Below are 16,630 nucleotides of genomic sequence, written 5' to 3'. Positions count from 1 at the left end.
ATGCCTTACTAAAGTCTAGGTATATGATAGCCACTTCTATTGGATCGCCGCTCCTGACCAATAGAAGCTGGGGGAAGCAGTAAGAATGTTAAGGACTAGTTGATTCCCCGCCTCCCCTCCCTCGCCACTTTGCTGCGTCTACCAGATACTTCAAAGCAGCAGCACTGCACAGCTGAGCCTGGGATCAGCTGTGTGGCGCTGCCACTTTGAAACACCACGTGGTGGTAAACGATGACAGCACAGGCAGCATCAATAACAGCATCAGTGTCGGTGCCAGAGCTGGTGCCATAACCTGAGCTACTGGTACTGAGGACGTTATCGAAAAGGGCACCACAGTTGTTGTTGATGTTGGCAAGAGTGCTGCAATTGCTGGCATTCACACCAGAGATAACTGCTCAGCCTTTGGACATGATGGGATAAAGGTTGCAGACAAGTGAAGCAGCCCCTGAAAAAGACCCATGGTTCTAACCCTGAACTTGGAAAGACCATGGAGTCAAGAAGGGCCACTGAAACCCTGTAATGGAAACTCACAAGTGACTAACTATACTAAACTACACTAACTGAATAAGCAAGGTGAGTCCAACAGGAATCAAAGTGCTAAGTCACGTGCAGCAGCAAGGACAAGGGAAGTCCCAGCTACCATCATTGATGATAAGCAACTGAGAGGGTGGCGGGTCAGAAGAGTTCCATAGTGGGAGCCATGAAGGCACAACTCCAGGGGGCATCCAGGCAGACCCAATAGTTCCTGCTGGGAAAAAATTCTGGCTACTGTGCACATGCGTGTGCACACATCTGATCTGAATCAACATGGGGGGAGGGATAGCTCAGTGGTTTGAGCATTGCCCTGCTAAACCCAGGATTGTGAGTTCAATCCTTGCGGAGGCCATTTAGGGATTTGGGGCAAAAATTGTCAGGGATGGTACTTGGTCCTGCTGTGAAGGCAGGGGACTGGACTCAATGACCTTCAAGGTCCCTTCCAGTTCTAGGAGATAGGCAATCTCCATTAATTTAATGTAACATGAACAAGCTGGGATGGACTGCCCCCACCATGCTTTATGAAATGGACTTATGGGTACAAACATGCCTAACTCCAAGGTGCTTTAGACAAATTATCTCATTCTAACCTATCAATCTCCATGTCATAATCTGCTGGATCTGTGGATCTTATTTTGGTGTGTGCATCACTCTTGTGTGTGAACTAAGACACATGGAGTACAGAATGCTTGAGGGTTTGAAACGTGCTAAGGAAAGCCATTAAGAGTGTTTCCAATGCTGGGAAGCCTCAATGTCTGGGCAAGCATATGGAACTAGTCTTTTGTCCTTTACGTCTTAGAAATGGTTGGTCTTAGGAAGTCACATGACCTCCCTACTGGTAGGAACTGGCCAGGGAATTTCCTCATGGAAAAGGTCCAAAAAGCAATGGGAAGCTTAGCAGGGTCTTTGTCTTGCATAGGCAAGGGAATGAACCCAAGACCCCCGGGAGAGGTAGTACGTGGTTTGAAGGCTTAGCTGGAAAAGGAACAGTTTTAGGGTGAGTTTGTAACGAGTTTATAAGAAGTTTGTACTGAGGTTTTAATGTTAGAATTGGCTAAGCGTTTTTTGTTTTAAGTCTGTAATCTACTTTGCTCTGCCTATTCTTACTTATTTCCACTTAAACCCTATTGCTTGTACTTAATCAAATCACTATTTACTATCAAGCCCAGCAACCAGTATGTACATTCCCCTTTTCATTGCTAAAGGGGGCTTACCTCAATAATTCATTTGGGGTTCTGATCCCATTTGGGGAGTGGTATCCCAGGAAGCTGGGCCCAAAACTGCATTTTCCTTGGACCAAAGCAGTTTCGGTGTCTGTACTGCTTCTTGGGGCGGCAGTGATCTCAACTCTGGTCCTCAGCTGGGGGAGACCAGGGAGCTGGCCCAGCAGGACAGAGTGTTGATTAGCCCCAGAGAGCAGGAAGGTGAATGGCACCCTGGGAAGCACCCCCAAGGAATCTTCTGTGACTGCACCTCGTCACACAAGCATTACAAGAAGGATAAAGCTATTACAAACGGAACCTAGTACCATCTCCAATCACCTCTGGTTAAGTTTTGGCAGCCTTTTTTATACAGAATTATTAGCACAACGCAAGTCCAATGAATTTAAGCATCTGTAATAAGGTATGTCACTACGTAACTAGCAAACATGTGAATGGTACATTCGATGGCACAGTAAAATTGCCAGAGATGAACAGAAACTGAGAATACAACCCAATCACTTTCAGCATTTTGCCAGAGATTGATGCAACTGGTGCTCTATTTGAAAGGTCAGGTCCTTTTGGGATTTGCCATATTGAGGATGATGATGGGTGGGCAAGGTGGGAAAGCTCTGTATGGGGTAGAGGGAAAGATGGTGGGACTCAGTAGGAGTTATAACCTTTAGACATTGGCTCCAGCTGCTGCTCCTTTTACAGTACCTGTGAGTATGGGCATTTTAGCATCAAAATAGAAGTATTTTGCTTATGCGCCAGAGTAAAGGGTCTGAATTCCCTAACATTCTTACATGTGTAAGGCAGGTCAGCGCCATGTTAGAGATGTACACAGGTGACACAGAAGGATTAAGCAATTGACTCAAGAACACTCAGCAAAACAGAACCAGGTTATAATTCTGGAATGTTTGAATCACTCAGCTGTCTCCAGATAAGTCTCCCCTCTCTAGGAAGCATTTTAACAACAAGCCCCCTTGTATATTTGCCACAATTTACACTAGAACCTTCCCTTGGCTTAATATGTGCCAGGCAAAATTATGTTACATTGTGTAAGCTACTGGGACAGAGACTGTGCTGACATTGGTGTTACAGTCTCTCAACTAAAAATTAAAGAGGCATAGCAGTTGTATGCCTGGTTTTGAACAATCACCATTTTCTTTAACAAACACTTCTCTGGCAGCTACCTCAGAAGCCCCCTCCCATCTCCCCAATCTGTTTCTTCTTGCCCATTGGTTCTCTCAAGCTTTTATTTTCCTTCCTGCTGTAAGATGTGCTATAACACTGACTTGTCCTTCTGAATCCCCAACAGCTTCCACTTGTCTTGACCATGCATGGAAGTTCCCGTTTCACATGAACTTCCTTCCCCATGGTGGGACTGATTGTTCAATTAGTAAAACTGTCCAAAATAGCTAAGAGCAAGGAGAGAATATCAGGGGCTGTTTCCCTCCACTAACTGGTCTATATGCTGGACTCTGTACTTCAGCTTTCTCTCTCCGTGAGCTTCATACCTGCAATGTGATTTTGTTTTTCACAAGGAGTCCAATTTTGATGTCCATGAGATTGAGGTCATTTTCCAATTGCTGATTGGCTCGGATTAGGGTTACAACCTCCTCACGCAGCTTCATTAGGTCAAGCTCCTCCTGAAAATCCTGGTCACTCTGATCCAGTAAATGGACAAATTTCCGGACCACAGCCATAGGTGGGTCTTCAGCACTAACTATGAGGAAATGAAGAAGCATCAAGCAAGGAGGAAAAAAAAATCACTGAATACACATTTTAACAGCATATGAATAATCTTTCTATCACCACAGAATGTAAGCAGATTCTAACAGGCTTTGAAATTACTCATTTTGGGACAACATGTGAGCATAACCAGCAACAAAGGAAAGAGTCAAATATCAAATCTAGGCCAATTTGCGATGCCACGGTTAATTGAGAAGCTGGCATTTTACCCATAAATATCTACAGTGATGTCTGGAGTTAAAACTTCTATCACCCTCGGTGCTCCCAAAGGAATACCACCTCAAATAACTTTCATATACTATTCTTCCACAGTCTCTAGTGCTGCAGATGACATTAACAACGTGCCATGGAAATACTGAATCAACAGCTATCCGAGCCTCATTCCCTGGGCAATACTTACTGAGTGTTTTGTAGTCATCTCTTGCTTTATTTGCACGAATGAAGGCCTGGATTTTTACAATGTCATTTATCTAGGAGGAAAAAAAAACCTCTCATAATTTCATTCACATTGTAATGCACTAAGTATATATTAAAAAGTAGTGTAGCAAGGAGACTCTTACATGGTCTCTGAAATACTGCAGCCGCTCTCTATACTGCTTCCTGGCTTGATACATCCTGGTTACTGACTGAATCTGTGAAATAAGACAACACTCAGATATAAACTCCATGACAGGATCCCACACACAACAACCTTATTGCCAAAAGACATTGAGGAATTAAGAGGAAGTTAAAAAAATGCAACAATTATCAGCGAGCTGAAGGACTGATTCATGATGAAGTATTGAAAGAGCTAAATATGTAAATTTTGGCTAAACTGCAGATGAGGAGGCAGAACAGCAAATCATAGAATACTAGGACTGAAAGGGACCTCGAGAGTCATCGAGTCCAGTCCCCTGCCCTCACGGCAGGACCCAGTACTTACTCTAGACCATCCCTGATAGACATTTATCTAACCTACTCTTAAATATCTCCAGAGATGGAGATTCCACAACCTCCCTGGGCAATTTATTCCAGTGTTTGACTACCCTGACAGTTAGGAACTTTTTCCTAATGTCCAACCTAAACCTCCCTTGCTGCAGTTTAAGCCCATTGCTTCTTGTTCTACCCTCAGAGGCCAAGATGAACAAGTTTTCTCCCTCCTCATGACACCCCTTTAGATATCTGAAAACTGCTATCATGTCTCCCCTCAATCTTCTCTTTTCTAAACTAAACAAACACAATTCCTTCAGTCTTCCTTCATAGGTCATGTTCTCTAGACCTTTAATCATTCTCGTTGCTCTTCTCTGGACCCTCTCCATTTTCTCCACATCTTTCTTGAAATGCGGTGCCCAGAACTGGACACAATACTCCAATTGAGGCGTAACCAATGCAGAGTAGAGCGGAAGAATGACTTCTCGTGTCTTGCTTGCAACACACCTGTTAATGCATCCTGGGATCATGTTTGCTTTCTTTGCAACAGCATCACACTGATGACTCATATTCAACTTGTGGTCCACTATAACCCCTAGATCCCTTTCTGCCATACTCCTTCCCAGACAGTCGCTTCCCATTCTGCATGTGTGAAACTGATTGTTCCTTCCTAAGTGGAACACTTTGCATTTGTCTTTATTAAACTTCATCCTATTTACCTCAGACCATTTCTCCAATTTGTCCAGGTCATTTTGAATCATGACCCTATCCTCCAGATTAGTAGCAACCCCTCCCAGCGTGGTATCATCTGCAAACTTAATAAGCGTACTTTCTATACCAATATCTAAATCGTTGATGAAGATATTGAACAGAGCCGGTCCAAAAACAGACCCCTGCGGAACCCCACTTGTTATACCTTTCCAACAGGATTGTGAACCATTAATAACTACTCTCTGAATACGGTTATCAAGCCAGTTATGCACCCTACTTATAGTAGCCCCATCTAAGTTGTATTTACCTAGTTTATTGATAAGAATAATCCTAACGATCTATAAATAGCTAAAGGATATTGAGGCCAGGAAAGGATAGGGATTATTTTGGCTCATATAATTAGGAGAATGGGGTAAATTTAAGGATATCGGATGAACATTAGAAAAAACTTTCTGACCATGAGACTGGGGAGGCAGTGGAATTTTCTATCAAGAAAAGACATAGCGGCTCTGGTGATTTTAAAAAATTACACTGGACAAAGACCTAAAAACAGTCATAATCCATGATACTGAATGATTCTGCCATGACTCCTGAGGGTGGACGATAGGACCTGAAAGTCCTTTTCCACCTCTAATGAGCAGATACTTCCAAGACATCATACCTTCACGACTTGATCTCTGTGTGCTCGCAGGTAGGCCAAGCGATCTTGGTATTCCTTTCGTTGCTTGTAGCCACGCCACTGAGACTGAAACCAGAGAACACACAGACACACAAGGTTACTGTGCAGGGCATTTATTACTTTGTGACCAGCCCAGTGGTGGTCATCTTCCCAAGTTTGCCTTTGGCCAGGTATAAAAGTAGAGATTCATGATTTGTTGTTTTTAAATGTATATGAAAATGTTGTATGTGCCACGGTTACATTTACAATGCAGTTAGACATCTGCACCTGGCTTGTACCAGCTGATTCAGGCTCACAGGTGTGTTGCAGACATTTGGGATCAGGCCACAGGTTGAGCTCTGGGACCCTCCCACCACACAAGGTTCAGCCTGAGCTCAAACAGCTACACTGTAACTGAACAGCCCCATCGCCTGAGCCACGTGAGCCTAAGTCAGCTAGCACAGTCCAGACCCTAATTAGGTCAATGTCTACACTACAGCCTTGTTCTGCTGATGTATGTGCCCTTTATTGCACTGAAACAATAAGGGAGGCAGAGAGCTTATATTGATGTAGTTATGCTGACGGTGACTGTAAACGCACTATTGCTTACATCAGCTGTTAGCTCTCATCAATTTCAAAAGGGTTGGGCAGATGGACCCTACTCCCAACAGGGAGCCAGGACATGAATGTTTCTCCTGCCTTACCCACCCAAGGTTGGGAACCCTGCCTGTTTTGTCAGTTTTACCACTCTATGATGGCTGCCTGGGTGGCTTCTTCCCTGCTTCTGGGAGGGAACAGGGTGGCAAGGGATGGGGAGCAGCTTGTTGGGAGTCAGGGAGCCTGTGGAGAAGGTGTGTTCCTGGCAGAGACCAGTATCTCAGCTCCCCAACAGTGCCCCTCTTAGATCGGTGGTAGTGCTCCTAGTGAGAATGCACACAACGGATCCAAGGAGAGCAATGTGAATATGTACCACCATAGTAATTACTATAGCAATGGCTATACACTGACCTAATATGGGTCAACTTTATTTTTATGTGTAGAAATACCCCAAGACCTCTTCTCTTGCCATTCAGGCTACCTTCCCTGCCCTCAATTTCTTCCCCTTTTCCAAAGACAGGGGTTGTCTTCATGAGACAATCCAGTCCAAGTTGGGATTTTATAAAATCTGTGTGTACAATTTACTCTCTCAGACTTTTTGCTATCGCATACACTGTCATATAGTATTCTGAAACATTCCCTATATTCCTGGGGGAGTGCTCATAATTGTCCACTCACAACTTAGATATCGCCAGCTTGAAATAAGCTAATAAAAATGGAACAAGCACATTACTTCAGAGACAGAAAGCAGATCCCAGGATACAACTGTGTCAGGGTGCATCCTCAGTATGGGACAGAATTCCCACAAGAGATGGAATTAATTCACTAACTTTAATATGCTTCAACCCTAGTGCAGCCCCAGTGTACATCACTGAGCAATTCATCAGATAAAATCTTCAACACAAAGCACTGGCATACTCCTGTCCCCAAAACAAATATCAATGGCTCACTAAAGAATAAGCCACTAGAGGGTCTTCTCTGACATACTCCTCTCCCTGCCGTTTTGCCTGAGGAGGAATTTACTAGTTGATCATAAAAATACATCAGCAAAATACTCTTCAGGGAGGGGCTGTCTTTCTGTTACATATCTGTACTATATCTAGCACCTAGAAACTCTGGTTTCTAGGCACTACTATTATTCACAAACAACAGTCTCCCACTGTACATAATACAGACTCAGAAATAACAACTCCTAGATCACAGCTACTCAACATGTGGCCCATGGCCTGTTTGTTTGCGGCCTGCGGTGCGGTTTGGGTTTAGCAGGGCTCAACATGCGGCCAATGGGTGGGATCCTTTGAACACGGCCTCCACTGGGAACACGCTCTACAATGGCGAGGCAATATAATGGTGGTCTATTGATATGCGTTTTAGTAGTTAAATTCCTGGACTGTCATTGCTCATGAAAAGCGCTGTCATATGGGTAGAAATTGGGTAAACATTGAATTTTATTAATATCAGCAGAACTGACTTAAATGGGGCCTGCATGTGGTGTAGTCTTGCCTTAATCTTGTATTCATGCCCGTCAGTGTGAAATCAGCTATTTGCATATATATTTGTACGTATATACAACAACTCTTAAATTGCAGCCCTTGTCATGTGCTGAGCGTATCATTGTGGCCCCCAGGACTTCCAAAGTTGAGTATCCCTTCCCTACACAGAGACAGGACTTAATTACCTGGATACAAGTGATTGCAGGGACCTGTTTCTTCAAGAAATTCATTCTGGAGTTGAATTCCTGGCGAACAAGGTACCCACGGCAGCAAGCCTGCAATCTGGTTATCAGATTCTCGTTAGCAAGCCAGAGCTGTTCTCTGTTGTATGCAGCCGTGACTCCCGAGATTGAGCTCTGAATTCATGGAGGAAGAAACAAGGCAAAGCACAAAAGGAGAAAGGACAGAGAGTGAGCAGACAAAAATCAATATGGTAAATCAAATATCTGTATCATGCACAACATCCCCTAAATTATCTCTCAACATACATTTGGAGCATGATCCTGAGTTCAAAGTTATGGTGAACGCGCTCAAGTGGCTCCTCTATATAATTTCTTCTGAGAGCAGGAATTTCCTCGTAAGTGGATCCAAGGTCAAATGCACTGATTTATAGATATTAGAGTGCATCCATCGGTCTGTCTGCAAATCCGTTTGTTCAAGTACTCCTCATAAATGTAAGAGCTAGGGCCACAACATTTGTCAGGCAGCTTCCTCTTATCCAAACTTAAAGCAAGGCCAGGGGGGTTTGATTGCGCCAGGAAAATGGGAAGTGCCAGGAATGGGACTGTTTTCAAGAACATGGAAAGGGAGGGTCCTGCTGTTCTGAGAGACTTGTCACTGCAGAGTGACCCCCGGGAGCAGCTGCACCATCAAGAGAGAAGCGTGATGGGGCTGGAACGCAGCATCTTGCCTGCCACCCGACCAGGTAAGTTGCTCCTCCTCAGCCCCTGGCTGCAGCAAGCAGGGAGAGGAGCGGAGTGAAGAAGGAGAAAGCCCTGCCAGCTAGAGGGGCAGAGACATGGCCCCTGCTGGCCAAGGGAGAAGGAGAAGGTCCCACCAGATGAGAACCCCCACGCTGCCCTGAGCCCCTTCACACCCCTGAACCCTCACTCTTGCACACCCCCAGCCTCATGCTCTGATCTACCTGCCTTCCCCACATCCCTCAGGCATTCCCCTGACTCCTGCACCCCTCCACACCATCAGTCCCCTGCCCTAAAGGACCCAGGCAATGCCGGGTAAGTTTTCTCTAATCTATCTATATATTTTAGAAATGTCTGTCTCTGAATCTCTTTGTTCAAGAACTCCTCCTAAATGGTAAGAGCTAGGGCCACCAAATTGGGCATGTAGCTTCCTATTCTCCTAATGTAAAGCAAGGCCAAGGTTTGTTTGCAGCAACAAAACAGGAAGTGCCAGGAACAGGACTGATTTCCATAACATAGAAAGGGAGGGGGCAGTGAAAGGACGGATGTAATAATGAGAGTGGCCACTGGGGGCAGCAAGCCTGAGCTGTACTGCAGAGACACCAATGGGGAAGCTGCACCACCACGGCAGAAGCCAGCAGGGATGGGGCTCTGACATCTTGCCTGCCACTAGCCCTAGACTGAGTAAAAGTAGCCTCTTTGCCCCAAACTCTTCCTCTTACCCTCCCCTGGCCTTTGGCTGCAGTACCACGCGGGAGGGGAGGGTCCCTCGGCAGCCGGGGAGAGAGAAGGGCTGGGTGGGAAGGGAGGGAGGGAAGAGATAAAGCCCCACCCTGATCCCCTCCTAGCCACCCAACCCTCACTCTCACCCTCCCATTCCCCTAGCCTCCTGCCCCCGCCACCAGTGTTCCCTCTAAGCTGTGCAGCAGCACAGCTTCACAGGTGATTAATCAGCCCCACCCAGTCAGTCAGCTCCATACATGGAGCCCTGAGCCTCTGACTGGGAGGGGCTGATTAATCACCTGTGAAGCTGTGCAGCCCCTCAGCTTAGATGGAACACTGGCTACCACCACCAGCCCCCTGCCCTGAAGGGCCCAGGCAATGCCGGGGAAGTCTTCTATTACTTTAAAAATCTGCTAGCCCCCCTTAGAAAGGGTGAAGTGCGTGTGTACAGCATAACAAAATCAAAAGTACATGGTGGAACATACCAAAAGGCACCGCTAAGAGGAAGCTGTAGCAGCAAATTATTTGGTTTAGTTCTTTTTAAACATTTTCCATTTGGATTTAAGATTTAACTCTTAGAGTAACTCTGCAAAGAATTACTCAGGTGAGCAACTGCAGAGGACTTGCTCTTTGTTCAGGGAGAAAATGAACACGTTATTCTCCTACCTGTATTTCCTCCCGGGAGAGCTGTGTATTATTCTGCACAAATCCTGAGGGTTCATCCCAGCGTCCATCTCTGGTTCGCAGGTTATGGTAATAGTAATAGCCTCCTTTCACCCAGTGCTTCACCCACTCACTGCCATTGTCCCCTAGGAACAGAAATGGAAGTACAACAGCTTAAGGGAAAGCATGGTCTGTTCAGTGCAGCTAGCAAGAGAGAGATGTCACATTGTCCCGGCACTTTGCTGATTTAAGAGTATAGCTACCTATCAGAACAGCCTAATATACAAGTAAAAATATATTTTCTAAATGTTACAAAGCAGCCTCCCATCCCCTCCACACAAACCCAGATTCCATTCCAAACAGAGTATTTTCCGTGGCCTCAGCTTTCCATTCTACTAGCTGAGGTTCATCTGCTCTCTGCTTGCAGTTCACCATTTAAAAATCAGTTGTATAACTCCAGAAATCACCTGCAGCCATTTTCTCTCTCTTGGCTTCTGCCAGGTCACGCTGATATGTCTCATCACACTCTGGAGTGACTCCATACAATCCGACATCAGACGAGCGCAGGGCACTGAGGGTCTGGCCCACATCCCCATGGAGCACTGCTTCATTAATGGCCAGAATTCCTAAGGAAACTTAGAAAACACACAAAAGAGCTGCTGACCTTGGCATGCGGGGCTCTGTGGTCTACTTCACACACCCCAAATGAATAGAAACGCAACTGTGAAGATTTCTCTGGGTGTGGGGGAAAAGAGACATCAGGTGAACACCTTTAGGAAATAAGTGTCTTCAATAGAGCATATGGCCATTCCCAGACATTCTAGTTTCACTTCACCCTGCCCTTTCCACTTAGACCCACAACTTCACACAGCATCCTAGCCATCCCTCTTGCAGGTCACCTCTCAGTCCAGAGAAGAGCAACTGAGAGGTCACGACCTGTGGGTAGTGCCACTGGGGATGACATTGCAAGTGAAGAATCAGAGTGATTGGTCACTATTTAGTGCACAGAGAGCTCCACATGAATCCCAGAACAGGCCACATTCAAGCAGCAATACTTTTTAAAAGGTGTGAAGAGGACTATTTGCAGATACTCTACACTACAGGTCTGTTTGATAGAAACTGACTGGAATGTGGCAGCAGAAATCAGCTTTCCTCAGGATGGATGTTTCTTGGCATAACCTTCCAATAGCTCACCTACCACACATTGCCCATTTAGGCATGTTCTCATGGAGGCACCATGATCTATTGTATTGGTACTCACAGGAACAGAAGCTCAAGTTTACTTAATGGTTTTTAGTACATTATGGATAAAATTCTAGGGGCTATTTTACATGGAATTGCAGAGAAAGACCTTCAGCCACATATGGGCATCAAAGACTATTAGGAAGACAATGATTAGCATGCAAATCCATTACCATATTTTGAAGGACTTTAGGTTGTGTCCATAATACATCCTTAAACTTGGTGTTGGCTAGGTCACTATATGAAATGTCTGCTTTTCTGACCATCTACAGACATACAAGGAAATGAAGGAGAGGAAATGCAAAAAATCTAAGTGCATAGTCACCTTTGTGACTAAGGAAAGTGTATGTCTGTATTTAAAACACTACCACCCCTGAACACTTGCTAGAAGCACTGAAGAAGAGATCTGCTGAGTCACTCTAGTGGAGATGCACCATGTGCCATCCTAGAGCCAATGGCATAGAACTTCGCACTGTCAGAGTTCCCCACTCCAGAGCTCTTGCTTCAGGCATGTGGGTAAGTGGAGTGAGCATGCATTTTTAAGTCATGTAATGTCATTATTGTGATACGTTTATATTAAAAATTAAAGAAATAGACAAGAAGAATATATGTTATGAAACATTTCAGGGTTAAAAAAAGAATTTAAAGAAAAATGTAACATTACTAATAAGAGTGGGGTGGGGGCAGATGCCTGGAGGTGACAAAAGGCTCAGCTACTTTGCTTTCATCTTCAACACAAAGGATGCTAGTAGGTTCACCTGATAAATGTTACACAGAATGCGAGAATAAGAATACAATCATAGAACACTAGAACTGGAAGGGGCCTCGAGAGGTCTTCAAGTCCAGTGCCCTGCCCTCACGGAGGATGCAATACTGTCTAGACCATCCCTGATAGATGTCTACCTAACCTACTCTAAATATTTCCAGAGATGGAGATTCCACAACTTTCCTAGGCAATTTGTTCCAGTGTTAAATCCCCCTGACAGTTAGGAACTTTTTCCTAATGTCCAACCTAAACCTCCCTTGCTGCAGTTTAAGCCCCTTGCTTCTTGTCCTATCTTCAGAGGCCAAGGAGAACAAGTTTACTCCCTCCTCCTTGTGACACCCTTTTAGATACCTGAAAATTGCTATCATGTCTCCCCTCAGTCTTCTCTTTTCTAAACTAAACAAACCCAATTTTTGAAAGTAGAGCCTGGCCCTATGGCACACGCTGTCCAGGGGTGCGGAGCTGGCCCAGAAGCCAGACCAGGACCCAGCAGCTCATCCCAGCCATGGTTATGGAGCTCCCCTGGCAGCCAGAATTGGACTGGCTGTGCAGCCTAACCAGTTACATGGAGCCCAGCTACCGGGGCCTAGGGAGCAGGGAGCCTGGGAGCCAGGTGGGGGCATGGAGCCTGGAGGGAAGCCCCACTGGGTCTGCTGATGGACCTCAGGAAAGCCAGGAGTCCATCAGCAGAGGAGCTGGAATTCACCTCCCCTGGCCTGGCAAAATCCAGAATTTGGGACTGATCAAGGTCCCAAGGGCGCCAGACCAGGGAGGCTCTGTACAGGAAATTAGTGGAAAGAATTTCAAAGGGCTTTTGAGAAGTCTATAACGGGCCATCAAAGAAACTGAAAACCATAAGATAAGATGAAAAATTCTCTCAGGAACTGAAAAAACGATTGAGATAGGAAGCAAAGAGCAGGAACCAACCATGGTTTCTAAAGACAAAAAGGAAGTTAATAGTGAGGTGCCCATTAATCAGTGCCAGACCTAATGTTCAAGATTTTTTTAGGGTATCTGAAAGCTGTAGAGAACACCACAGGTGAAAAATGCTGATGTACAAAATTGTTTAGGTTAGTAAAAATCAGTGCAAATTTGAGGGACTCCAAAAGCATCTAATAAAATGGAATTACTGGGAAAGCCAATGGCAGATTATATTTAGCATACACAAATACAGTAGAATATAAACTGGATGAAATCATTTAAGTTGTGCATGCACACGCACATAGACACACAAACACTAACAAGTAATGAATTGGTTGCAACTTCAGGATAAAGATTTAGGTTAGCCATTACTTTGTGACATGTGATGAAGACATTTGCTCAATGTACTGCAGTGGTTAAAAATACTGAATCAGATGTGGGGATGTATTCAGAAGATGACTTCATACTGTAGAAAAATAACATCATTACAATAAGCTCATAGTCTAGCCTCACCTTGCATTATGCACACCTACTCCCCCTAAAACACTCCTCCAGGGCACACTATGCGCTCTCACATACACATAGTGACCATTCTACAGCTGAAGCATCTTCTAGAAAATTCGAGGGTGCCTGATTATGAAGAGTAATAGACACTCTTGATATGAAACTTACATTTCTGAGCCTCCTCTGTGTCCCTGTTGGACCGATGAATCCCATCCTGAATTTCATCCAGCCACAGCACAGCTGTCTCATCATGAGTGTCCTAAAAGAAAAGTGGAAAAAAAACGATCTTTAGCTGCACATCTAAGACAATTTTGCCTAGTGAAGAAATCTGCGCACACAGAAAAAGCGTCCACACATTAAGTTTCATCCACAGAAGAAAAAAAGCCACATTTCTCTACAGGGTTCCCTCCAAGCTGCATAGCTGCCTAATAAGCCCCATGCAGGGGCTCAGAGCTACTGCACAGGTATTCTGGCTGCCGCTGTCATCCCCTGCTGTGCAGAAGGGGGGGATGGGTTGGAAGCAGTGGCCCTGCTTGCAGGGGAATGGATTGGCTTCTACTTCCCCCCTTCCCCCCCCCCCATGGACTGGAGCAGCCCTACACCCTTTGGGGATGTTCCAGACTACTGGTTAACTGGTACCCGGTAAACATCATCCAATAAGTCCTCTGCCCGCAGGGGCTGTTACAGGGTACTGGTTAAACAGTGCCCAGTAAATATCACCCAATAAGTCCTCTGCCATGGGGGCTGTTCTGGGGACAGGGGGGGGGGGCATAGGGGGGGGAGTACTGGTTAACCGGCAACTGGTAAGAATCACCCAATAAGCCCTCTGCCCATGGGGGCTGATTCAGGGTACTGGTTAACCGGTGCCCAGTAAGCATCACCCAGCCGTTTACTTCCCTATTCCATACATGGACATAAAAATTAAGGGAACAATGATCTTCACCAGATACTCAGCATTTGACTGCAGCACAAGAATTAAAACTTCATGTGTGCCTGTGACCAGTAGAGGCTGCTACAGTCACAACTCAAGCAGCTTCTCCTATCCTCCCATCATTTCATTTTCAAAGATAAACTTATTGAGGAAGGGGGAGCAACTGATCGAGCTATGCACAATATTAGAATCTAACAAGCAGAGTGCAAAAAGCTCCTGAATTACCACCAATCAGCCTAAAGCCATGGTACCTGGAGGACATTTATTCCCATATTACCAGGGAAACAGACTCAAGTCAATGAACAAAGAAGCTACAAAACATAGTACTTAAACAGAATAAAAATTGGTTTCCCCCATCCAAGCTGCAAGGCAAAAAGTATCAAAATGATATTTAACTGGAAGTGTGTTTAAACAGACTTTTAACTAAGCTTCGCAACTCTCTTTAACAGGCCATTGTAGACAGGCTGTTCACCAGACACACACAACTGTTATGGCTGAACTTGGAACAAAATTAGTCTGCTGTGTTTATCTGCAGGAGACTGAGATGAGGAGACAGGGGTAGAGGTTTAACAAAGAACCAAATCGTATACATGTAGAACACACGATCCTGCAACTGCCAAGTAGAGTCTCTCCACACCCACCATTTGCTTCCTGTGGCTAATTATTAAAATAAGAAGCCACTTCCTTCAACCCTCCCTGTACAAACACAATACAGGAAACTCTCAACATCAGCACAAAGTGCACTACAGCCATGCAACACTAAGATCCACTCTCCATGGTGGGAAACAGATTGGGAGGTCAGTTCCAAAAGGGGCATTTCCTAACATACCCTGTGAATTTGCTCAATTAACATAATTCTGTAGCTTTGAAATAGGACTTCAGCTAAAAGTCAGCCTGGTCCCAGGAGAATGGTGGAAGGAGAGAAACGGTCCAGGTGAAGGAGGAGGAGGAAGAGGACTTTTCTAGTCCACTCTGACAAAGGTAACAACTTTGCACACTCCAAAATCTGCTAGTAAAAGTAAATGCACAGCATATCAGAATAGCTAGGATGGCTTCGGAAAAAACCACTCAGGCACACATGCAGTGAACAACAACTCCCTGATGCTGCTCAGGACCAAATTTACACTAACACCCCCCCAGTCCTCAACGAGGAGCTTTCTATCTGCTACTCAAGATACACAAACCTGGAAATCCCAGACAACCCATCATCTCAAGCATTGGCACACTTACAACAGGATTATCTGGCTATATCTACTCCCTTCTCAGACCCTATGCTACCTCCGTGACACCACTGACCTGAGGAAACTTCAGAACATCAGTGTTAAGTCACAGGGATAGATAGTTGCTTTTATTAATCTCACTACAAAGACAAACTCAATACTTCCAAATGATTACACAACTACTACAAAATACAAATCTCACTACATCACTACCATTACAGATAAATACACAACTACTGCAAACTAATCCAAATAATTAGCATAAGCAAAGCAATACATATAAATGAGCAACAGGCACTTGGAAATGCTTACGCTCGTTCAGATCTGCAGGGAATTCTGTTCTGGTCACCTCACACCAGGCCGCAGTGGACATGGTTCCAGCTGGGGGACTCAGGGCACCTTCCGAGGGAAAAGGTCTCTGGTGGAATTCCCACGGGGCGGGTGCTCTGGCAGGTTTTATACTCTAGCTGTTTACCGGGTGTGCATGTACCTGGCTCTACGCCATTCTTATCACTCTTATGGGCTGACACCGAGGTCAGACTTGTTTACTGCTCAGTAGTTTCCCAGCTCAAGGCATGGGTTAGAGCTGATAAAGCCCAGCTGCTGTTTGTGCTTTCAGGGTCCCAGGCTATGCTAAGCTGGGTACAGCAGGGATGGAAACTCCCATCCTAGGCCTGCTAAGCTGCAGAACCCACATATGATTCTCATGTGACAATCAGTAATCTACCTGAAAATACCATCCTGGCCACTATGGACGTAGAAGCCCATTACACCAACATTCCACATGAAGACAGATAACAGGCCATCAGAACATCATCCCCGATGACAGCAATGCACACATAGAATCATAGAACCATAGAACGGGAAAAGACCTCAGAAGGTCA

At 45.1% G+C, this 16,630-nt stretch overlaps 1 protein-coding gene across 3 annotated transcripts in view; it reads right to left on the bottom strand.

The window, feature by feature from the left end:
* LOC102458593 (ras GTPase-activating-like protein IQGAP1) overlaps window positions 1-16,630 on the bottom strand; it is a 564,033-nt gene that overhangs the window by 91,897 nt on the left and 455,506 nt on the right. For all 3 annotated transcript variants that reach the window (XM_075916962.1, XM_075916963.1, XM_075916961.1), the window contains 8 exons: window positions 13,764-13,854; window positions 10,630-10,797; window positions 10,166-10,308; window positions 8,042-8,212; window positions 5,770-5,853; window positions 4,049-4,120; window positions 3,889-3,958; window positions 3,254-3,462 (listed from right to left, as the gene is read on the bottom strand). In XM_075916962.1, coding sequence (XP_075773077.1) covers window positions 3,254-3,462; window positions 3,889-3,958; window positions 4,049-4,120; window positions 5,770-5,853; window positions 8,042-8,212; window positions 10,166-10,308; window positions 10,630-10,797; window positions 13,764-13,854 — 1,008 coding nt within the window. The remainder of the gene's footprint in view (window positions 1-3,253; window positions 3,463-3,888; window positions 3,959-4,048; window positions 4,121-5,769; window positions 5,854-8,041; window positions 8,213-10,165; window positions 10,309-10,629; window positions 10,798-13,763; window positions 13,855-16,630) is intronic.

This window comes from Pelodiscus sinensis, unplaced genomic scaffold (assembly GCF_049634645.1).
Source record: "Pelodiscus sinensis isolate JC-2024 unplaced genomic scaffold, ASM4963464v1 ctg56, whole genome shotgun sequence".
Taxonomy (NCBI): domain Eukaryota; kingdom Metazoa; phylum Chordata; order Testudines; family Trionychidae; genus Pelodiscus; species Pelodiscus sinensis.
Note: the sequence above shows the minus strand (reverse complement) of the source record. Positions and strands in the feature narration are given on the sequence as shown.